This window comes from Meles meles, chromosome 3, assembly GCF_922984935.1.
Source record: "Meles meles chromosome 3, mMelMel3.1 paternal haplotype, whole genome shotgun sequence".
Lineage (NCBI taxonomy): Eukaryota > Metazoa > Chordata > Mammalia > Carnivora > Mustelidae > Meles > Meles meles.
This window is the reverse complement of record NC_060068.1, coordinates 154,682,248-154,707,517: the sequence shown is the minus strand read 5'-3', so window position 1 is coordinate 154,707,517 and position 25,270 is coordinate 154,682,248. Positions and strand designations below refer to the sequence as shown.

The 25,270-nt window shown below is 38.7% G+C and overlaps 1 protein-coding gene across 9 annotated transcripts in view; it reads right to left on the bottom strand.

The window, feature by feature from the left end:
* Positions 1-25,270, bottom strand: part of CPLANE1 (ciliogenesis and planar polarity effector complex subunit 1) — a 148,158-nt gene that overhangs the window by 33,376 nt on the left and 89,512 nt on the right. For 7 of the 9 annotated variants that reach the window (XM_045999166.1, XM_045999165.1, XM_045999168.1 and 4 more), the window contains 8 exons: positions 23,672-23,804; positions 22,586-22,637; positions 18,895-18,999; positions 16,419-16,490; positions 13,751-13,860; positions 13,181-13,376; positions 12,587-12,736; positions 7,684-7,913 (listed from right to left, as the gene is read on the bottom strand). In XM_045999166.1, the coding sequence (XP_045855122.1) occupies positions 7,684-7,913; positions 12,587-12,736; positions 13,181-13,376; positions 13,751-13,860; positions 16,419-16,490; positions 18,895-18,999; positions 22,586-22,637; positions 23,672-23,804 (1,048 nt within the window). Of the gene's footprint in view, positions 1-7,683; positions 7,914-8,888; positions 10,503-12,586; positions 12,737-13,180; positions 13,377-13,750; positions 13,861-16,418; positions 16,491-18,894; positions 19,000-22,585; positions 22,638-23,671; positions 23,805-25,270 lie in introns of those variants that run through there. The other 2 variants (XM_045999174.1, XM_045999171.1) reach the window with 2 other exon arrangements.

Sequence of the window (25,270 nt, the reverse complement as noted above, 5' to 3'; positions counted from 1 at the left end):
GAGCCTCTCTAATATTTGCTGTTTCTTGTTGATTTTTGGCATTCTAACTTGTGTAAGATTGTATCTCAATGGTTTCAATTTGAATTTCCATGATGGCTAATGACGACGAACATTTTTCATGTGTCTGTTAGCCGTCTACATGTCTTCTTTGAGGAAGCGTCTGTTCATGTCCTTTGCCCATTTTTTGACTTAATTCTTTTTTGGGTGTTGAGTTTTTGAGGTGTTCTGTATAGATCTTAGATATCAGCCCTTCGTCTGTAGTGCCATTTGCAAATATCTTCTTCCATTCTATGGGTTGCCTCTTTGTTTTGTTGACTGTTTCCTTTGCTGTGCAGAAGCTTTTGATCTTGATGAAGTCCCAAAAGTTCATTTTCGCTTTTGTTTCCCTTGCCTTTCAGGACATGTCTTGAAGGAAGTTGCTGTGGCTGATGTCGAAGAGGTTACTGCCTGTGTTCTCCTCCAGGATTCTGATGGATTCCTGTCTCATACTGAGGTCTTTCATTCACTTTGAGTTTATCTTTGTGTATGGTGTGAGAATGGTTGAGTTTCATTCTTCTGCATATAGCTATCCAATTTTCCCAGTGCCATTTATTGAAGAGACTTTTTTCCATTGGATATTTTTTCCTGTTTTGTCAAATATTACTTGACCATAGAGTTGTAGGTCTCTACTCTGTTACACTAGTCTATGTGCCTATTTTTGTGCCAGTACCATGATGTCTTGGTGATCACAGCTTTGTAATAGAGCTTGAAATCAGGCAATGTGATGCTCCCAGCTTTGTTTTTCTTTTTCAACATTTCCTTCACAATTTGGGGTCTTTTCTGGTTCCATACAAATTTTACAATGATTTGTTCCAGCACTTGAAAAATGCTGTTGGTATTGGGATGGCGTTGAAAGTATAGATTGCTCTGGGCAGCATAGACATTATAACAATGTTTATTCTTCTGATCCATGAGCATGAAAAGTTTTTCCACCTTTTCATGTCTTTTTCAATTTCTTTTATGAGTGTTCTGTAGTTCCTAGAGTATAGATCCTTTACCTCTTTGCCTAGGTTTATTCCAAGGTATCTTATGATTTTTGGTGCTATTGTAAATGGAACTGATTCTCTAATTTCTCTTTCTACACTTACATTGTTAATGGATAAGAAGGCAACTGATTTCTGTGCATTGATTTTGTATCCTGCCACAGTACTGAAATGCTGTTCCAATAATTTGGGGGTGGAGTCTTTTGGGTTTTCCACATAAAGTGTCATGTCATCTGTGAAGAGAGAAAGTTTGACATCTTCTTTGCCAATCTGAATACCTTTTATTTCTTTTTGTTGCCTGATTGCTATTGCTAGGATTTCTAGTACTATGTTGAACAACAGTGGTGAGAGTGGGCATCCTTGTCGTGTTCCTGATCTTAAGGGAAAGGCTCTCAGCTTTTCCCCATTGGGAATGATATTTGCTGTGGGTTTTCATAAATGGATTTTATGAAATTGAGGAATGTTCTCCCATCCTTATACTCTGAAGATTTTTAATCAGAGAGGATGCTGTATTTTGTCAAATGCTTTTTCTGCATCGATTTAGAGGACCATATGGTTCTTCTCTATCCTCTTATTAATGTGTTCCATCACATTGATTTGCGAATGTTACACCACCCTTGCGTCCCAGGGATAAACCCACCTGGTCATGGTGAACAATCCTTTTAACGTAGTGTTGGATCCTATTAGCTAGGATCTTGTTGAGAATTTTGGCATCCATATTCATCAGGGATATTGGTCTGAAAATCTCCTTTTTGATGAGGTCTTTGCCTGGTTTGGGGATCAAGGTAATGCTGGCCTCATAGAAAGAGTCTGGAAGTTTTCCTTCTGTTTCTATTTTTTGAAACAGCTTGAGGAGAATAAGTATTTTTTCTTTTTTGAATGTTCAGGAGAATTCCCCAGGGAATCCATCCGGTCCCGGACTCTTGTTTTTGGGAGGTTTTTGATCACTGCTTCAATCTTGTTACTAGTTATTGATCTATTCGGGTTATCAATTTCTTTCTGTTTCAGTCTTGGTAGTTTATAGGTTTCCAGGAATGCATCCATTTCTTCCAGGTTCCTTAATTTATTGGTATATAGCTGTTGAAAATAATTTCTGATAATTGTTTCTATTTCCTTGGTGTTAGTCATGATCTCTCCCCATTCATTCATAATTTTATTAATTTGGGTTCTTTTTTTCTTTGGGATGAGTCTGGCCAGTGGTTTAATGACCTTACTAATACTTTCAAAGAACCAGCTTCTAGTTTCGTTGATGTGTTGGTTCTACTGTATTTCTGGTTTCTAATTCATTGATCTCTGCTCTATTCTTATTTCCCTTCTCCTATATGGGTTAGACTTAATTTGTTGTTGATTCTCCAGTTCTTTCAAGGTGTAAAGATAGTTTGTGTATTCAGGATTTTTCTACTTTTTTGAGTGAGGCTTGGATGGCTATGTATTTCCCCCTTAGGACCACTTTTGCCGAATCCCATAGGTTTGGACTGATGCATTTTCATTCTCATTGATTTCCATAAATTGTTTAGTTCGTCTCTGATTTCCTAGTTGACTCAAACATTCTTGAGCAGGATGATCTTCAGCTTCCAAGTGTTTGAATTTCTTCCAAACGTTTTCTTGTGATTGAGTTCCACTTTCAAAGCACTGTGGTCTGAGAATATGCAGGGAATAATCTCAGTCTTTTGGTATCAGTTGAGACCTGATTTGTGATCCAGTATGTGCTCTCTTCTGGAGAAAATTCTATGCGCACCTGAGAAGAATGAGTATTCTGTTGTTTTAGGGTGGAATGTTCTGTATATATTTATGAGATCCACCTGGTCTGGAGTGTCATTCAAAGCTCTTGTTCCTTTGTTGATTTTCTGCTTAGATGATCTATTGCTGAGAGCGGAGTGTGGAGGTTTCCTATTATTAACATATTATTATCAATATGTCTCCCATATTTTGATTAATATTTGGCTTATATAGTTGACTGCTCCCATGTTGGGGGCATAGATATTTACAATTGTTAGATCTTCTTGTTGGATAGACCCTTCAAGAATGATTTGGTGCCCTTCTGTATTTCTAACTACAGTCTTTAGCTTAAAATCTAATTTGTCTGCTATAATTGCTATTCCAGCTTTCTTTTGAGGTCCGTTGGCATGAAAGATGGTTATCTGTCCCTTCACTTTCAGTCTGGATGTATATCTTTAGGTTCACAAAGAGTCTCTTGTAGACAGTATATGGATGGGCCTGTCTTTTTATCCATTCTGCAACCCTGTGCCATTTTATGGGAGCATTTAGGCCATTCACGTTCAGAGTGATTATTGAAAGATATGATTTTATTGTCATCATCTTGCCTCTCAAATCCCTGTTTCTATAGATTGTCTCTGTAAGTTTCTGTTCAGTATCACTCTTGGGGTCTTTCTCCTTTTATAGAACCCTTCTTAATATTTCTTGCAGGACTGGCTTAGTGGTTACATACTCTTTTAGTGTCTGCCAGTCCTGGAAGCTCTTTATCTCTCCATTCATTCAGAGTGACAGCCTTGCTAGATAAAGAATTCTTAGCTGCATGTTCTTCTCATTTAGTACCCTGAATATGTTTGCCAATCCTTTCTGGCTTGCCAGGTATCTGTGGACAGGTCAGACGTTATTCTGATGTTCCTACCTCTGTATGTAAGGAATCTCTTACCCCCATCTGCTTTTAAGATGGTTTCCTTGGTTCTAAGATTTGCGAGTTTTACTATTACATGCCATGGAGATGGTTTGTTCTCATTGATCTTGGGAGGGGACTTCTCTGCCTCTAGGACATGAATGCTTGTTTCCTTCCCCAGATTAGGGAAGTTCTTGGCTATGATTCGCTCAAATATATCTTCTGGTCCTCTCCCTCTTCACCCCCTCGGGGATCCCAATAATCCTGACACTGGAACATTTCATGGGATCATTTATTTCTCTAATTCTGTTTTCATGGACTCTAAGCTGTTTGTTCCAGGCCTCCTCCTCTTCCTTCTTTTCTATCAGTTTGTCTTCTAGATCACTAATTCACTCTTCTGCCTCGTTTACTCTAGCATTAGAGTATCTAGATTGGATCTCAATGATAGCATTTTTAAGTTCTGGCAGATCAGCTCTTATTTCTGCTCTTAAAGAATCTATGTTGCCATTAATGGTTTTCTCCATCCTAGCTATTGTCTTCATAACTGTTATCCTGAAGTCTCTTTCTGACATCTTGCTTAAATCCATATCCATTAGTTCTGCAGCAGAGGTCAGTCTCTGAATTTTTCCTGTGTTAGGGGTTCCTTCTCTTAGTCATTCTGTTGACAGGTGGTTGAGGGAATGTACAGAGTCCAAATGATTGACTGCAATCCAAGCAGTATGCACCTTTTTTTTAATAGGGACTTTGGGGTTGTCAGCCTCTTGTTCTTTCAGTCTGTCTTCTGGGGGAGGGGCCTGCCCTGCTTGGGGAGAGCTGTCCTGCCTCCTGTAGGGGGGAAATGGGCTCAGTGAAAACCGGTTTTGGGGGGGCTTTTGCTCTCTGGCAGCTCTCCACATCTCTTCTGAAAGAGTAGAAGTGACCATATCCATATCTCTATCTCATAACAGAGAAATCACAGTCTGTTCTTCAGTGAGTTCTCCAGGCCACATTGTCTCCATTTTTGTCTGTACTGCTAAAACACACAGTATTCTGGTTCGTGCACCCACAGCAGCTCTCCTAGCCCTTGTTTCCAGGTCCAGGCATGTCTCTGCCCTTTGTGCTTCTAAAACTGCCAGCCACCCCCAGTTCACACGTGCATCCCTGCAGCTCTAGGTTTCAATCCAGGGGGCTCTTAAAGAATCTTTTTACCGCTGCTACCAATCAAAGTTCCCTGCCTGAGATATTCCGCTTGTAGAGCTCCAGATATATCTTCTTACACCACAGGCTGATTTCGTGGGTGTTTAGAATGGTCTGGTAGATATCTAGCTCAGTTCAGAGGACAGGTTGAAACAGAGTCCCCTACTCCTCTACCATCTCCCCTGTGGAAATTCCATGAGACTCTTTCTTTGCTTTGCTTTCTCCTGAGTCTCTTAACTACTTCACAATGCTCCTTCTCAAGCTTTGTTGTCGAGTCATCTTTAAAAGTTCATGCATCCACAGAATTCTGTCCTTTACCCTCTTTTTCTCCTCATTCAGTGTATACTCCTTGGGTGAGTGCCCTGTTATGATTTGAACTTCCTTGTAAGGACTCTAAAATCTGTACCATCAACCCAACTCTAGCTTCTAAGCTCCAGAAGCATATATCCAACTGCTACTTATCTTACACCTCAAATTTAAGATGTTTCTGACCAAAATCACTGTGCCTCTCTTCCCCCAAAACATACAGTCTTCTTCTTCCCTAGTTTGGAAAGTGACTCCACCATTCACCCAAGCTCAAAATTTAGATACCACTGTGAAACTATTCTTTTTCACATTTTCAGAGCCAATCACCCTCTGAGTCCTGCTACATCCTTCTCCAGCTCCAATCCTAAAGTTCAGGTTATCATTACTTCTTAGCTTGATATACAGTGGGTCCCAAAGATCAATCAGTAAATCCAGTATACAGCTAGCTGCATAAGAGACATTCATGAAGCATATTAATTACATAAATTCCTTGGTCCCACCAAAGAATTACTTAAAATCAGAATCTCAGGGTATGGGCCCACAAGTCTGCATTTCTAACAAGTTCCCAAGATAACTCTAAAGAGCAGCCAGTTTAGAACCACTGTGTCCCAACCACCTCCCTGTCCTCAGGCTTATCCTCTCCAATCTGCCCTCCACACTGCTGCTGCCAGAGCGTCTGATCACACCATTTCACTGCCCAAAATTCTTCAGTGGTTCCTTCCTGCCTATTTATAGTATAGAACAAAATCCTAATTACTTGACATAGCAAACAATACTTTCCATCATCACTTATCTACCCTTACCTACCTTTACTGCCAGATGTCCTAAAGCCCAGTATCATCAGCCTCTACCTCACAATGTTTCATCAGCCTTTACTTACCTAACTGGTGAATATCATTTCGTTACCAACTCCAGAGTCACCTCTATAAAGGCATCTTTGATGCTATAGCTTCACTGTCCAGCCACAACCTGTCATGTGCACCTGTGGTGTTCTCACCGTCCCCTGTTCATATGTATTTACTGGTGTATACATCTATCTTCTTTTGTTAGATTCTAAGCTGCTTGAGAGTAATGACTATGTATGTCTTATTTATCTTATTTATCTTTCTATTCCCAGAACTTAGCAGAAGCTTAATAAATGTTTAATGATGAAAAAACAATTCTTGGGACTCTGGAGCAACCCAGGATCAGACATATTTGGTTCTGGATATGCTTAATATACAAGAACATAAGGCCATTTTGAAAGTGATTCCTTGGAATAAGGAGTTCCAAAGAGGCTCTAACACTTAACACTCATTTTGAAGTGCTAGATCTAAGTCTGGATTAAAAGAAACAAAAAGGACACAATCAAATAAACATCATAATATCGTTACTTAATAGTAGTCCCACTCATGTTTTTTCTGTGTGATTTCACTTAAGTTTAATCTTAACTTTTTAATATGTGCTAAATGTTTGAACATATTGAACATATTGAACAAGAAATACTATAAACCTAATAAATGCATCTTTTAAAATATCAGCCAGCTAGCAACCTAGAATATTTGTTAGGTAAGTCAATGATGGAATTTTTATCCTGCTAACCAATTTGCATTTCCCTATATAAAGCTTTAACACATTCAAGATATTTTTACTGTTTGTTCCTTAATCTTAATTTTATGTAAATTTTACTTCCTAAAAAAACAGTTTGTGCGGGCGCCTGGGTGGCTCAGTGGACTAAGCCGCTGCCTTCCGCTCAGGTCATGATCTCAGGGTCCTGGGATCGAGCCCCACATTGGGCTCTCTGCTCCGCAGGGAGCCTGCTTCTTCCTCTCTCTCTGCCTGCCTCTCTGCCTACTTGTGATCTCTCTCTCTGTCAAATAAATAAATAAAATCTTAAAAAAAAAACCAGTTTGTGTAAAATAATTAATTCATGTTTGAGACTTCCTATTTGTCTAACTACCGTGATATACCAATACACATAAATAATCTCTTTCTTATACGTATTTTTTAAAGATACAGAAAACTTCTAAGGACTACTATTCCCATTGTAGAAAATATTTAAAAGAAACTGAGAATTCTAAATATAAAGACAACAGCATTTTTATAAAGTTAAAAAAATCCTGCTGAAGAAAATGAAACACAATTATGAGCAGGGTTCATTTAAAACCACATTCTTGTTTTCTAATTCATATATTTCTTTTCCTGGTAGGAAGCACTGGTTCACTTCTTAGAAGTTTAAGGCAGTGGTTGTCAACTGGGGGCTATTTTGCTCCCCACAGAACATTTGGCCATGCCTGAAGACATTTTTTTTTATTACAGCAAAGCTAACAGGTAAAGATTAGGGATGCTATCAAATATCCTTGTCAAATAATCAAATAAAATCTTAAAAAAAAAATTCTACAGTGCACATGACAAGTCTTCCACAACAAAGAATTATCTGGTCCAAATATCAATAATGCTGAGGTTGAGAAACCCTAGCTTAAAAAAAAAATCCCATTATATTGAAAAACCAAATGTCTAAAATCACATCAAATTCCAAATCTAATAACTCAGTAACGAATAGCTAAAATAAAGACAGTCTACCTTATCACAATGTCGATCTAGCAGTTTGTATCTGGGGTAATCCTGCTCTATGTTTTCCGCAATGTTCTGTATTGTTAACAGCTGTTCGTCAATTTCCTGAAGCTTAGAGGTGAGACGCTCTAGGCGACGAGCTGCAGACACATCCTGCAAGAGCTCCCACGGCGGGTCATCCTCTGCAGCAGCTGACTTCGAGTTCTCTTCTTTGACTTGAAAATCTGGCTTTAGCATATCTAAGTATTAATAAAGGTAATCAATATCAGAATTCAGTAGAATTAAGGGAGAAGTAAATGCTGATGATCTAATTTTTTTCAAGACCGCATTTTAAGTCAAAATAACATTCCCTTCCAAATCTGTTTCAGTACACTCAGAAATAACACTTCAGCTTCTTGACTTTGGAGAGCTGTCTGTTGTGAGGTAAGAATACATAACAGTGTTGCTATTACCACAAAACTCCACACACAAGGCAGTTTGAATGATACTTTTACCCTCTGCAATAAAAACATACTTCATTAAAAAGCAACTTTAATATTTTTGACTTATTTATTTTAAAGATTTGCTTATTCATTTTGAGAGTGAGATAGAGAGAGAGAGAGATTGAGAGCATGAGGGGAGAGGCAGAGGGAGAGAATCTCAAGCAGACTTCCCACTGAGCACAGAGCCCAGTGCAGGGCTTGATTTCAGGACCCTGAGATCATGACCTGGGCGGAAATCAAGAGTCAGACACTTAACTGTCTGAGCCACCCAGGTGCCCCTATTTCTGACTGTTTTAAACTCTCCTTGAAAACCACCAGTGTCACATGGTAAAAGCTAGGCCTACTGTGGCCACTACCAACTCTACGTGGGATCTCAGGCTATCATTAAACCTCCCAAGACCAATATCAAAGCCAGTGACCCTCCCAACTCTTAAACTCAATTGATTCTTGTTCCAAATTTGAAACACTTTTTTTTTTTTAAGATTTTATATATTTATTTGACAGAGAGACAGTGAGAGAAGGAACACAAGCAGGGGAGAGAGAGAGAGGGAGAAGCAGGCTTCCTGCTCAGCAGGGAGCCTGAGGCAGAGCTTGATTCTAGGACTCTGGGATCATGACCTGAGCCAAAGGCAGATGCCCAATGACTGAGCCACCAAGGCACCCCTCAAACACTTTTTTAAATGTGTTCTTTTTCCACGTTCTGGGTCTCCTCCTCCCTCTATTGCTCTTCCTTCTTTGTTGTCTTGTCGTTTTACTCTTCTGCACCCCCACCCCTCTGACCCAACAGCACTTCCAGGGTGTCAGTCTGAGCTCACTTCTCACGCACGTATTCTCCCTGGGTGGTGTCACCGATGCACAGGTGACTCTCAAATTCACATGGCATCGTCATGAGCACCAGCCCTTAAATCCACCTGTGTCCTGGCTATCTTATTTAGATTGTTCCAAAAGCCTACCAACTGAAACTCATCACTCTGTCCCTCCAACTTTCTCTCTCTTCCTGATGCCCCAGTTCAGTTAGTAGCTCTCATTCACCATGTTCCTAAGCCAGAGGACTGAGAATCATTCAAGGTTCTCTTTCCTTCAGATCCAAAGTAACACCAAATATTGATGATTACCAACCAAAATCTCCATTCCTATTACCATTGCTTAGCTGAAGCTTTCACAATGGCTGGACCCCAAACAGCATCTCTATCTCTAATTTATTTTACCCCTATTTAGTCCACCTTCCACACGGATCTTTTAAAACACAAATCTGATTTTGTTTCTTTCCCACCTCAAATTCTTCAGTGTTTCTCTAATACCTCATCTTCAAAGTCCAAAGACCTCAGTATGAGGACAATGCCATTCAGTCTTTCCTCTGTCTCCCTCCCTAGCTCATCTATTGCTATCTTAAACAAACAAACAAAATCACTTCACTGCCTCCAAGCAAACTTTAGTTCTCTCAGCCTCTGCAGGCTCCATCAAACCGCCACATCACTGTACAATCTAGTCTCTCACTCTGTGTGACCTTTCTCTAAGTCCCACTTCCCTTTAAGATACCACTGCACGGTCTCAGTGGAATAAATGGGAATAAATGTCCCATCCTCCCTAGAGATGGAGTAGATGCTGCATTTCCCAAGAATCTCATCCATACCACCTTGAAGGCACGTCCCATGCTGTATCGTAATCCTCTGCTTCTATGCCTTCCTTTCCTCCCCTAGGTAAGCGCCCAGGCAGAGAGCCCGATATTAATTACGCTCTTCTTAAGCTCCAAGATCTGGTCCTTGATTTAGTGTTTATTGACTAGTTGGTCAAATGAGGATTATGATGCCTGATCTACCTTAGAGAGGCTTTGTGAAGACTGAATTGTGCAATAAAATACTCTGAAAAATGTGAATCACTAAACAAGTGTAGGTAGTGCTTCTTACCTTTCAGTCCCTGTCTAGTGTGAGGTTTCCCATGACAGGATAATGGCAAACTGCGATGCAGGCACTGGCCACTGTATCACTTTCCACTACCTGTTCTGGCTTTACCTTTTTTTTTTTTTTTTTTTAAAGTAATCTCTACACCCAAGGGGCTCAAACTCACGACTCCAAGATCAAGAGTCACATGCTCTACTGATCACGCCCATCAGGCACGCCTGGCCTTACCTTTTTCAGCTTGACTCTCACGTACTTTACCATCTGTCTTTCCTGTTTTTGGGAGCCTGAAGTATCTCCCTTAGTCACTCTCAGGAGAGAATTTTGTATACAAACTTCAAGGAGAAAATTCGGCAAATGAGCTGGACATGTTCAAAATCCAGAATAGTCTACATACATAATGAAAATAGCTTCCCTTTCTTTGGAGAATCTGCTCTATTCCCACTGACTAATGGGGGAGGAAAAAAAAAAAAAAGGAAAAATCACTGAGAGGGTTAAATACTGAGCTCCACTGATGAAAAATTCTCCCTCTGGCCAGCAAAGCTCTGCTTGCTATTAATAGCTGAAAGCGTTCCTACTGGAGATAGTTTCTAAAATAGGAAACTACTGTCATTCAAAATGGTGAGCAAGTATCACTAAAAGTAGGCATTTATTATTTGTCTTGCTTTTGTTTTAAATACCTAAGGAATCTGTCCCTCCTTCTCCCAACCTTTTTCTATAATACAAATCCCATTCAACTCTATTATGTAACAAGATTCTGAATCTTTATGGTATATTATGTAAATACCATAATGGAATTTATTTTCAAAATAAGAAACACATCCTTTTAAATTGGCATTTTAAAGTTGTTCTCTTTAATAAGGGACACTGACATATTTTTGTAACCAGTCTCCCCAGAGAATGATCTTCCAAAAGGATGAATAGACTTGATTTGACTAATGAAGGAAATTAACCTGTAGCTAGCTTATGGTCACTTAAAATGCTGGCCAAGGATATTCAGAGGTCACAGAGAGATGGATCTGGTTCCAGTTTGACAGAATTTCAAAAGTTGACTGGTGTGAAAATGAAGGGAAACTAGCCCATAGGCATTTTTTTAAAAAATTTATTTTAAAGAAAGGGAGAGAACAAGAGAGTGAGCGTGGGGAGCAAGAACAGAGGGAGATGAAGAGAGTCTTAAGCAGAGTCTGCACTGAGTGCAGAGCCCCACGCAGGGCTCAATCTCATGACCCTGAGATCATGATCTGAGCCGAAACCAAGAGTCAGATGCTCAACTGACTGCACAGCCCAGGGAGCCCACAGGCATTTGGCTAGATGTAACCCACATGACAACTCTATGAGGTTGTGTCCCACAGAGATATAAGTATGGATCAGATAAAGTTAATATACTTGAAAAAGTATCCAAACTATGAAGTGATAGAGTTGGGACCAAAAACCAGGTCTGTTCTACTTGAATCTAGAAGTCAAGCTCTTTTCATTTCCCCACACACTGTCCCAGCCTAAAAGACTTGTTAGTTTCATACATTCTCCCTTCAATACCCATGCACCAAACAGCCCCATGACTGGAGAGAGAATGGGCCAAGGCTTCAAAATCTGAAATGCTGGCACTTACTGGTATACATAGGTATAACATACATGCCCTAACACATCCTAAGGTGAGGTTTCCCTGCTACCCATCCCTTCCTTCCACCCTCACGTCTCCTGAGTGCCCCCTGTTGATATACAATTAGCAGACAGGGCTGGACTCTGACTCCAAGCATCTGAAAACCACAAGGCTGGGTGTCCCTCCCAGGAGCTGTGGAACCCAGAAGACATACTGGCTTTCAGCTGGAAGAAATCTGATGGCTTATTAAGTTTAATCTATCTGAGGCACATGGGTGGCTCAGATGGTTGGCCATCTGCCTTCGGCTCAGTTCATGATCTCCAGATCCTGGGATGGATGCTTCTTCCTCTCCCTCTGCCTCTTCTCCTGCTCAAGCTCTTTCCCTACTTCTCTCTATATCAAATGAATAAATAAAATCTTTTTAAAAAAGAAGACTAATCTAATCATTCATAGGATATAATAACTTTAGGTTTTGGAAAAATATTCTTCTAAATCCTGCAAATATTTTATAATAATGCGACCTAATTTATAATTCTAAAACTGAGTATTTTACTTAGAATATTTTACCGTTGGCTAAATACCTGTGTATTTTCTACATGCTATTCTAGAATCACACCCTCTTTTTTTAAATATGAGAATTCCCTTTTAACACCAAAGCACTCATGACATCCCATAGGATGTTTATTTTTAGCCTCCTCAATTAAGAAAAGACACATGTACAAATAGATCTGTAGTCTCCTTGCGGAATACCCAGGGGCCCCAGCTTTGGAACCATGACACTACCTAATTTACCTATCTGACCCCACTCTTCTTAGCAAAAGAAAAAACTTTTCCTGGTTTCTTTTGCAATTACCAAGTTTTAGAACTCATTTCTATATATCAGTAATTTAGAGCAAAGGGGGAGAGTCATGTTATACATTTAGGGTATTCACCTTTGTCCTGCTGTAATTCTGATGGTATAGGTGAGGTGATCCCATGGTCCTTCACCTCTGTACTGCCTGTTCTCCGGCTTCTTTCATCCAGACAGGGTGGAGACATTTTTGCAGATTTAAAAAACAAATCCATAGTGGAATTGGCTGACTCTATCAAGAATATGAAAAGCATACAAAGACTGATTCTAAACAAGGTAGTTAGAAGATTAATAGAGCATTTCTAGGGGGACCCAGGTAGCACATTTGGTTAAGCCTCCAACTCTTTTTTTTTTTTTTTTTTTTTTAAAGATTTTATTTATTTATTTGACAGTAAGCCTCCAACTCTTGATTGTGGCTCAGGTCAGGATCTCAGGGTCATGAGATTGAGCCCCACATTAGGCTCTACGCTGCACATGGAGTCTGCTTAAGATTCTCTCTCCCACCTCCTCTGCCCTCCCCCACAAAAGAACATTCCTAAATGTGAATATAAACATCCAAAGATATAGTGGGTTTGCAGGAAAAGAGCTAAGAGACTTAAGAAGGGGTAAAAATGCTATATTAAAGAATTTTTTTAAATGTTTTTAATCTACTTAAAAAGTAAGAAAAAATTATTACCTTCAGTCTTAACAGTGTGCAAGGGAACAGCATTTGTAACCGAAGCTGCCATAGAATGTAACTCTGCAGAAGATGGGATCTCCAGGTGATTACTTGGCTGTTTGATAATAGTATCATCTGAAGGCCCCTCTTTGACAGGCAATTCCTGTAGATCATCAGCTTTAATATCAATCACATTTATGTAAGTGTGTCTAACCTGAAACAAAACACATAAAATCAAAGAGGGTTATATTCTTCTTACTCTGTACAGCCAGTCTGCACCATTCACCCCTGTAAAAATAATAATAATAATAATAATAATATAAATTAATTCTACAGGCAAAAAGAGCTTATATGAGCTTATATATTCCCCCAACTTAGGGAAAACTGCAGGAAGTATGTGTTATGGTCTTAGTTTACAATACTTTGGGGCATAGTATTTAAATCATATTTTTTTGATCTTTCCAACAAAGCTACATAGATGCCATTTTAGCCTCATTTCACCTGTATAATTAAATGATACAGATGATCATAATAAATTTAAGCAAATGTATTATTATAACATCTGAATAGAAATACCAAATTTAGTACCAGATCAGACGGTGAAGGTGACGAAGGTTCCTCTAATATTTCAGGGGGAAGTTTGAGATTTAGACATACATCAGGAGCCAACACTTGAGGAACATTCAAAGGTTCATGTTCTGAAAATTAAGAAAATAAAAAAATCAGGAATATAAAAAAAATCTGTAAATAGCTCTAAGTCCTTAGCATTTATAACAAGTCAGCAACAAACAACATACTTTTTTTTTGTTGTTAAAAATCTAAGTGGGAGGCGCCTAGCTAGCTCAGTCAGTGGAGTGTATGGCTCTTGATCTCAGGGTTCTGAGTTTGGGCCCCACTTTGGGTGAAGAGATCACTTAAAAATAAAATCTTTTAGGGGCACCTGGGTGGCTCAGTGGGTTAAAGCCTCTGCCTTCAGCTCAGGTCATGATCTCAGGGTTCTGGGATCAAGTCCCACATTGGGCTCTCTGCTCAGCAGGGAGCCTGCTTCCTCCTCTCTCTGCCTACTTCTGATCTGTCTCTGTCAAAGAAATAAATAAAATCTTAAAAAAAATCTTCTTAAAAATAAAATCTCTTTAAAAAAAATCTAAGAAGTTTCACAGGTATAAATAAATTCTATTCTATTCTAAAGGCAATTTCCTGTAAAGTAATTCATAGTGGAATAGAGACTGATTATTGCTTTTTCCATATGAATGATTCACAGGGATAATAAAGTATCTAAGTCATGTGATGAAAATGCTGTAATTTCCTAGGTGGCTCAGTCGGTTAAGTGTTCGACTCTTGATTTCAGCTCAAGTCTTGGTCTCAGTGTTGTGATCTCAAGCCCCGTGAGAAGAAAGAAGGAAAAAAAGAAAGAAGGAAAATGCTGTAATTTCCTATTTCCATTTCAGATATATTAAGTCATGCTTGTTTAGGAGATTGCAAGAAAACCTGTTTAGGAAATTAATCTATAATTAATTTGTTTTTTACTGTCAACAGTTTTTCTTATTATTCATTTGTTTTAACAGATTTATTGAGATATAATTTATACCCTTTAAAAGGGCACAATTCAGGAATGCCTGGGTGACTCAGTTTGTTGAGCAACTGACTTTTGATTTCTGCTCAGGCTGAGGCAGAAAAGCCCAAAATGGCCACCTCACTGAGATGAGGCGCCACTGAGGATGACTTGGCACTTCTCTACCAAGTCACTTCCGCATAGCTTTAAGAACTACCGCATGTCCCCGAGCCAATCAGCTGTGGGAAACCATGAAAAATCCCTAGTTTGCCCATAAATATCTGTCCCAATAAAGGCTGGGTGCTCAGACTTTGGGAGTGATCCCACTGAGCCCACTGGCATTAATAAAGCTCCCCCAGTTGTTCTCCCAGTTCTCTGAGTGCCGCTTGAGTTTCTCCGACGCCTCTGAAATTCCGCAACAAGGTTATGATCTCTGGGTCATGAGATTGAGCCCCAAGTCAGGCTCTGGGCATGGAGGCTGCTCTAGATTCTCTCTCTCCCCCTCCCCATCCCCCTGCTAGGGTGTGCACTCTCTATGAAATAAAGTAAAATAAGTAGAATAGAATAGAATGGCACAACTCAGTATTCAGTAGTTTCCAGTATATTCACAGAGCCTGTGGCTTAATTTTACCACTTAAAAAATGTTTAACACCTAAATTTTATGAAAGTCATTAGTTTCTTATTCAGAAGTACACTAAAGAAGTCTATCACAATAGGTCAGCAAATGGTCTACTCTGTGCCTTTTGTCCTAGTGATGAGGGAACAGAAGGCAAGCCGGGGACAAAGCAGAAGCAGACACCCCACAACACCGCCCCATGGGATATAAGTGACATTCCTCATGCACTCTCGGCCACCCTAAAGCTAAGAAAAGGAAAAACAAATAGTTAATTTGTAGAGATCACAATCCTGCAAGACCTGAGTCTCCCTCAGTTTATAAATGTCTTAGCAATTTACAGAAACGAAGCATTTCTATCAATGGCCTAGCTTCCAGGAGGAAATGTAGAAACAACATCCTTATAAGCTGCAGCCCATTGACAGATACTGGAAGAGGGCAGAGTGCAATGATCCTCCAGGAAGTTCCCAACTATCTTCCTATTAACGCCTTGCTAGAGGGAAAACAACTTTAACTTGACAGTGGCAAGGCCTCCTGTATCCTGTGAATTTTCTTTAACATACAAAAGACCTCAGTTTTTCCTTACCTCCCACCACCCCATAATATATAATCAACCACCCCCCTCATAACCCTGAGGCAGCAGCTCTTTCTGCCTGCGTCCTGTCCTCATGCTTTATTAAACCACCATTTTGCACTAACGATGTTTTAAGAATTCTTTCTTGGTTATCGGCTCCAAACTTTACTCCACTAAACTTCACCAATATTCCAAAACCCCTTCACTAGGACTCTAGTTTTACTTTCTAGCATTTTATTTTAAATAAAACATTACTTTCAAATTTCATATGCAAAATATAATTTCTTATTATACTGAATACTGGAAACTTGGTACCAAGGCTTGAATTTAAACCATGTAACATCCCAGAATCTAGAAAAAAGGAAAGTGAAAATACTTAAATTATCATTCTATCTCTATTCAATCAATTGATGGGTTTTATAGCCTTTTTATGGATAGTGGTAACTCTTGTTCGGTCATCAGAAAAACAGTCTTTAATTAGTAATATTATTCTCAGAAAAAAAGAAAAAAAGCACACCTGATATGGAAGGAATGATTTGTTGATTTTTACCACACTCAGAAACAACTTCTTGAGAAGTAGCTTTTTTATCTTGCAGTCAGTTCGAAGATTTGAGGCAAAAAAAGAAAACAAAAAAGAATTTCAAAAACAGAAAAAATTAAATATATGAATGCAATTTTTAGATATTATGTATTAAAGGTAGTAAGGTAGATTGACCACTTAAGAATTTAATTTTTAAAAATTAATGCGAATTTATGATTTTATTATTATTCATCCTGGGCCTGATTACCTGGATGATAACAGACTTCTGGCAAACAGGCTGCCAAGTCTAGAAGACTATCTAGCAGTAAAGTACCTCCAAGGCTTTTCAAAGGTTTTTTCTTATAAGAATGTTTCTCAAATGCATATGTACCATTTGCATCAAAAAACATCTTCTACAGGCTAACCTCATTCAGATAGAAACAAAAACTAAATAATGAGATGCCTTTTTATGACCTATTAAATGGGTAAAGATAAAAGAATTAGGTAAATCACAGTGGTGATCAAAACAAAGGCTCACATGTGGAAAGATACTGAAACCTTATTTATAGGAAAAAAATACTGGAAACCATCTAATGCACTCAACACTAAAAAATTAGGTAAATATTTTATGTCACAACTGGAAGAAGGAATACGCTTACAAAGTACTTTTTGATGATACAGGGAAATGTATGGCATAAGCAGAAATCAAAGAGAAAGCAAAGGATACACAATATAGGTAAATTCTGTTTTCCAAATCCAATCCATTCTTATAAATGTGCTGTACAGATACCAAGAGACTTTTTAAAAGGCGGAAAAAAGGTGTCCCAGACCAGCCTATCCAATACTCCTAAACATTAAACAAGTCTGAATAACTATGCATCTAGGATTATTAAATATAAATTAAATATATTAATATATAAATTAAATATAAAGCATTTTAAACATCACTTCTTAATTAACATTCATTTAACTAATTAGTTTGTGTGCATATGTAATAATACTGACCATATCAGATAAAACATTGACTGTATTACAAACATATACTATAAGGTAAGTAGATAGTATAATATAAATACTATACTGTAATGTCAGTATGTACTGCAATGTATATGCTACCTACACATATATACTACATATATATAAACTATACTATGTAAATAAATAATGAAATAATATGTTAAAGAGACAATCTAACTAGAGAGTATCCAAAGATTGCTACGCAAAAGCAAACACTGGGACCCATGAAGGATTAAATTCTCAGGGAAGAAAGGAATACTATTTGGAAGATTAAAGTACAGATAGTGAGGCAGGACACCATATACTGTATCAAACTATGTAAAATGGGGGTGCCTGGGTGGCTCAGTGGGTTAAAGCCTCTGCCTTCTGCTCCGGTCATGATCCCTGGGTCCTAGGATTGAGCCCCGCATCAGGCTCTCTGCTCAGCGGGGTACCTGCTTCCCCTCCTCTCTCTCTCTCTGCCTGCCTCTCTGCCTACTTGTGATCTCTGTGCTGTCATATAAATAAATAAAATCTTAAAAAAAAAAAAAAAAACTATGTAAAATGTGCAAGAGAAGACTGAAAGAAAAATCATCAAAATGTTACTTCTAGGGTAGCTTGGTGGCACTGCTGGTTAAGCACCTGACTCTCGGTTCTGGCATGGGCTGTGATCTTTGGGTCGAAGGATCAAGCCGCACACTGGGCTCCACACTCAGCATAGGGTCTGCTTGAGTTCCTCTCCCTCTGCCCCACCCCCTAAAATCTTTTAAAAACACATTAATTCTAAGTAATATGATTATAGTTAATTTCATCTTCTTCATAGCTTTGCTACATTATTCAAATATTCTATAATGATATTATTTTGAAACCCTATCAATAAATACTATTTTTAAATAATATAGATTTAGAGATTTAAGAAAAGCACTTGAAGGTTCTGAACACAGTTGAAAGCAACTGTTTCCTAAATATCATAGAAAAGAATTTCTACAACACAAAGGTCAGAGCACTTACATGAATGAGGAAGTCTGCCAGGCAAACTAGTCCAAGTAATAGTTCCTTCAAATTTTATTTCTTCTGTTCTTGGACACAGTTACATATGCCCTTCCCACACCAACCCAATCTAGTCCTCTTCCTAAATTAACTTCAACAGCCATAGCTCCAGGCTTCTTGGTCTTAGGTATGAAATCCCAGTGAAAGCAATTAATGGATAGAGAACCCAAATTTAAAACATGGATGTAGTCCATGGTATTTTGAACAAAAATTTCTATTATGTTTTAATTAAATTATCATAAATTCAACTCAAAGTTGAAAATTTGTGAAGTACATACCAAGTTGAGGATAAGAACTTAGGAGGAGTAACTACTATCACTTAACTTAAAATTCATGTTAAATCATTATTTTGAAGAAAAAGTCTAGATATATTAAATACTGCACAAAACATATGAATTTTAAAAATTAAGGTAAAATAGCATTTTACCTGGGTCTGTATTTGTACTTGCATCCTGACATTCTACAGCTTTCTTTCTCACAGAGGCCATAAAGTGCAATCCAGCTGAAGTATTAATATCCTCTTGTAGCATTTCTTAAACATAACAACAAAACATTGAAAGCAATCACTGAGAAGCCAACATATTACCTGGAGTCCAATAGCAGAGCACCTAACTCAAGGGAGGTAAGGCATGGGGTACCAAGATGTTATCAAAATGGACTTTCTGAATGAGGTGCTGTCTATGTGAACTCTCAAAGGCAGCTCAGTGAAATCAAAACCACAATTGTGGAGGATTCTATATGTCCAACCTAGAAACCTAAATGTTCTTCTGGCTGATGAAGATCCAGTAGAAAATGTTAAAACAAGAAAATGATATGGTCAGATTGATGTTCAAGAAAAACCGCCCCAGACAATATATGGAATGCAGATTCAAGTGGCTCCAGACAGATGAGGCTGCTGTAATAGTTCAGATCAGAACCTCAGTAATGGTGAAAAATAGAGGAGAAATGATAAATTTACAAATTTCGGTGGAAGTAAAACAGACAAGACCTGGTTATTGTATAGATGCAAGGTGGGAGATAACTATGTTTTGGTGTTGAGTTGGTGGTGACAGCAGTGGGTATGGAGAAATAAACAAAGCAGCTGTTGGGGAACAGACAACAAATTTGGACTGCACATGCTGCACTTTAGGTAATTTCCACCTACGTGGAAAAGTTTAGCAGCAAGTAGAATCCAAGTCCAAAGTCTATTATGGGAGTTTGGGTTTAGATGTGAATTTTCCCAGGAGACCATCCAGGACAACAAAGTAGCATAATAGATTATCAATTATGGCACATTATAGTATAATTATATATATATATATATTTGGTCTTCATCCTTGGTTCTAAGCACAGAGTTCCTTAAATCTTTGGAATTTCCTGAGTAAATTCCGTCATTATTCATGATATGACCCTTTTGATCATATCTGAATTTATGCTAATGAGGTGACTCTTGAAAGGCCCCTAGATAGCTTCAGGATAGGTGCTAGTCACCAGAGGAAAAAACCACGTGGTCAGAGGGTTAGAACAATCATCAGCCTCATCCCAACCCTACTTCTGGGGAATGCAATTCAATTATCAATGGCTAATGATGCAATCAATCATGCCTGTATAATGAAACGTCAATAAAAATCCTGAAACAATGAGGTTAAGGGGGCTTCTGGGTTGATGAGCAAGGGGATGTGCTTGGTGTGTGGCATACTCAGAGAGGGTGTGGAAAGACTGTGCCCTCAACCCTCATACCTTCCTTTATGCATCTCTTCAATTTGGCTATTCCTGAATTGTATCCCTTACAATAAAACTATAATCATAAGTGAAGCACTTCTCTGAATTCTGGAATCACTGTAGCAAATTAGTGAACCTGGAGAGTGAGTCATGGGAATCCCTGAATGTGTAGTTGACTGGGCAAATGTGCAGGTGTATGGGGACCCCATTTGTAGCTGATATCTGAAGTGGTCTTTTGAGACTGAGCCATTAATCTGTGGGATCTGTGTTAACTCCAGGTTATTGTCAGAACTGAATTGGTGTCAGAGAATTGGAGAATTACTGTTGTTTGAAATGACACAATACACATATTAAGCATATATTTACTAAAATATAATTATTAAATATATATTAAATATTTAATATTATTAAATATATAACATTACATTACATTAAATGAATAAAAATAAACAAAACATTTATATAAGAGTATATAACTACATATATATGTATTTACAGATATATATGAGTGGAGATACTTAAAAAATAAACCTTGGAAGAAAACACTGGCTATCTCTAGACAGAGAAATTATGGGAGTTTTTTTGGGGGGAAGAGTTTATTATTCTTCCTATTCCTGATTTATATTTTCTCCAGTAAACATGTATTACCTCCACAAAGCAAAAACACAAAACAAAACACTGTTAAGAATGAAAGAGAAAGTGGTTTTAAGACAAGTGAATGGGAAAGAATACCAGATGGGTTAGGAAGCTGAGAGGTACAAGCTAAGCAGGTCAGTTAGGGAAAAAACTGCTTGGTTTAGGCATACAGAGGCTTGATGCAGGGCAGTGGCATCAAGGAAGGTGGTGGGGGTGGGGGATGCCCGGGTGGCTCAGTCGGTTAAATGTCTGCCTTTGGTTCAGGTAATGATCCCAGGGTCCTGGAATGGAGACCCCTGATGGCTCCCTGCTCAGCAGGAACCCTGCTTCTCCCTCTCCCTCTGCCCCTCTGGCCTCCACTTCCCCACTGCTCATGCTCACTCCCTCTCTAATAAATAAATAAAATCTTTAAAAAAAAATAAAATTTGGACATGCTAAATCTAAGATGAAAATAGAAAAGAATGATGACAGAGGGTAGATGTGTATTTGAGTGTCATCAAAAAAATTTAAGAGCTGAAGTCATGAGAGTGAATGTTTGTGTATATGTGATGAAAATTACTGAGAAGAAAGTCTTAGGGAACACATACATTTGGTGGCAAGAAATCAACTGACCCACTAGAGAAAGAAAAGAATTTCCTATCTTATAAACAAGTACTCCTTCCTGAACTGATTCCTTACTTTAATGTGCATGTATTTTCTTTTTTTTTTTAAGATTTTATTTATTTATTTGAGAGAGAAATCACAAGGAGGCAGAGAGGCAGGCAGAGAGAGAGAGGGAGAAGCAGGCTCCCCGCCAAGCAGAGAGCCCTATGCGGGACTCGATCCCAGGACCCTGAGATCATGACCTAAGCCGAAGGAAGAGGCTTAACCCACTGAGCCACCCAGGCACCCTGTGCATGTATTTTCTATAAAGAATTCAACAGGCATGTTCTTCCATAATTTCCTTTTAGGCCTTATATATCAGTATCTTATTTGAGATCCTAATTAATTGTGCTGTTCTACTATAGGGATCAGCAAATTTTTTCTGTAAAAGGCCAGACAATAAAGATTTTAGGCTTTGCAGATTGTATGGTTCCTCTTGCAACAAGTGAACCCTGCTGCACTGCAGAATCTGTCAGTAACAATGTGTAAATAAATGAGCATAGCTCTAGTTTCAATAAAACTTGATTTACAAAGGGGCACCTGGGTGGCACAGTCATTGGGCCTCTGACTTGCTTTGGCTCAGGTCGTGGTCTCAAGGGTCACGAGATGAAGTACCACATCAGGCTCCACGCTCGGAGGGCAGTTGGCTTGAGATTCTCCCTCCTTCTCCTCCCCCCACTCATGCTTATGCTCTCTCTCTCTCTTAAATAAATAAAACCTTAAAAAAATTTTTGATTTATAGAGGTGCCTGGGTGGCTCAGTGGGTTAAGCCTCTGCCTTTGGCTCAGGTCATGATCTCAGGGTCCTGGGATCGAGTCCCACATCTGGCTCTCTGCTCAGCGGGGAGCCTGCCTCTCTGCCTACTTGTGATCTCTCTCTGTCGACTAAATAAATAAAATCTTTATAAAAAAATTTTTTTTGTTTTACAAAAACAGGCATGGTCTGGATCTGGCCTGTGGGCCACAGTTTCAACCACTGCTCTACCAGATAACACATCAAAACACACACACACATACACACACACTCTATTTTGTTGAAGATAAAATTAAAATAATTTAGCCTCATTTTTACATACATCATTCCAGAAAGCTGATTTTAACTTTGAACTGAGACACTACATTAATCATGATTATACATACCAAAAGGAATATCGAAGTTATCCAAAGGCTGGGAACCAGGATGTTCTTGCTCCTAAATGAATCCCCAAATGATCATTCTATGATTGTAACTCAAAGACAATTGTTACTTTGAAAAAAAAATTAAATAGCTAAGAGGATGTTGAATGTTTATGTACAGGCTTGAATTCATTCAATAAATATTTATTTACTCTATCAAAGTAACTTCACAAAGAAGTTCACAAAACTCATAAACCAAGCAATAAAAAATAACATTACTAACTTAATGCAGTTACTAAATTACAGTGTGCTCTTTTCCACTGCAGAGCAGCTCTAACACTCAAATAGTCCCCCCACTGTATCAAAACTGCTCAGGGACTCAACCACGGTAGCAAATGCCTCCAGACATGCCTTTGCGGCTCACGACTATGCTTTTAAAAATTCCTTATAAACAGGGCACCTGGGTGGCTCAGTGGATTGAGCCGCTGCTTTCAACCCCGGTCGTGATCCCGGGGTCCTGGGATCGAGTACTGCATTGGGCTCTCTGCTTCGGCAGGGAGCCTGCTTCCCCCTCTCTCTATCTGCCTGCCTCTCTGCCTGCTAGTGCTCTCTGTCTGTCAAATAAATTAAAAAATCTTTTTTAAAAAATCCTTATAAACAAAACGGTTAGTGGTTAATTTGTTGCAAAAGTATGTAAACAGTCACCAAACTTAGAAGTAATGTTTGAAAAGATCTGATTTCAATATATAGGTTACTTAACAAACCTGTGTGTGGGAAATGCTGGAGGGATCGAAAAAGGGTCAAACTATAATAGGAGCAACCCAAAGAACATATATGACATGCACTAAGATGTCACAGAAAAAGCAAGGAGTGATCTCAAATATAAAAAAAGTCACACAGGCAGGTTAAATCAAAAACTTTTCACATTTGCAACTGTATGTCCACTATTCCAAAGAGGAATGCAACAGGGTTTATGTACTTAATGATGTGAAGATTCTTCTGGTCATAATCGGAAGCTTCCAGCAATCAGAAGACTAGATAAATCACAAAGACATTTCCAACTCTACGTACAGGCAGACCAGAGAGGCATGTATAATAGTGTTTCTGTACCTTGGGTTTCATAACTATTTCTGAATCATTATCATTCACAAGGGAACCCTCTTGTTGGAAAGCCACCCTTGGTTTTCTCTTCAGTTTCTCTGATCTTTTTTCTTGCAGCTCTTTCTCAGCTCGTCGTCTTTGTCTGTTAAAAAGAATAAAACATGTTACTATTTTAGTAACAGTTTTTCACTTATATTATGCTAATAGGGAGAGGGTTATCAAAATTATGGCAATAAATTATTCTATGGCATATAATTAAAAGAGCAAGATCCTTTGGTAGTATTCAAGCAAATAGAAGCAAATGTCAGGGACACATGAAAGTTATTTTTAGTTCCTCTACTAGTGAACTGACTTTTCTGTGTTAGTCACTGGAATCTCAGGTCAGAGTCACACCTGTTAAGTAATTTTCAAACGCTTCTTTCTGCAGACTCTGACCTGACCCAGAAGCCCTACGGGATGCCTACAATCACCCTTTTGAAGAAGTTAAGCACACTTAAGTCACCTCCGCAAAATCCCAGCAGGGAGGAAAGAGGGCCCAAAAAGCTAAGGAGAAGACTTATTTTGATGAGGGAATACCTGAAAAAGATGGAAGGAAGGAAACATTTCTGGAAAGAGAGCATTGGTAGTAGACTTTAGGGCCTATAAATGTGAAATTCTTTTTTTTTAAGATTTTATTTATTTGCCAGGCACCTGGGTGGCTCAGTGGGTCCTGGGATCGAGCCCCGCATCGGGCTCTCTGCTCAGCAGTAAGCCTGCTTCCCCTGCGCTCTGCCTGCCTCTCTGCCTACTTGTGAACTCTTTCTATCAAATAAATAAATAAAATCTTTAAAAAAAAGATTTTTTTTTTAACTCCTTGCTGAGCAGGAAGCTTGACTCCCTCCCCCTGGGCCAGGGGCAGGACTTGATCCCAAGATCCTGGGATCATAACCTGAGCTGAAGGTAGATGCCCAACCGGCTGAGCCACATGGGTGCCCCTAAATGTGAAATTCTTACACTATTTGCTAGACTCAGTAGTAATCTACCAGTCAATATATCTTTGAATACCCATTATGGGTATAACACTATAAATGCTCTTCATCAGAAGTCACAGCCTTTTCATAGATAGATTTTATGAAGTTGAGGAATGTTCCCTCTATCCCTATACTCTGAAGATCATCCTCAATGGAGAAAAACTGACAGCCTTCCTTTGAGATCAGGAACACGACAAGGATGCCCACTCTCACCACTCTTGTTCAACATAGTATTAGAAGTCCTAGCAACAGCAATCAGACAACGAAGAGAAATAAAAGGTATTCAGATTGGCAATGAAGAAGTCAAACTCTCTCTCTTCACAGATGACGTGATACTTTATATGGAAAACCCAAAAGACTCCACTCCCAATGACTAGAACTCATACAGCAATTCAGTAATGTGGCAGGATACAAAATCAATGCACAGAAATCAGTTGCTTTCTTATACAATAACAATGAAAATACAGAAAGGGAAATTAGAGAATCGATTAAATTTACTACAGCACCAAGAGCTATAAGATACCTGGGAATAAACCTAACCAAAGAGGTAAAGGATCTGTACTTGAGGAATTACAGAACACTCATGAAAGAAATCGAA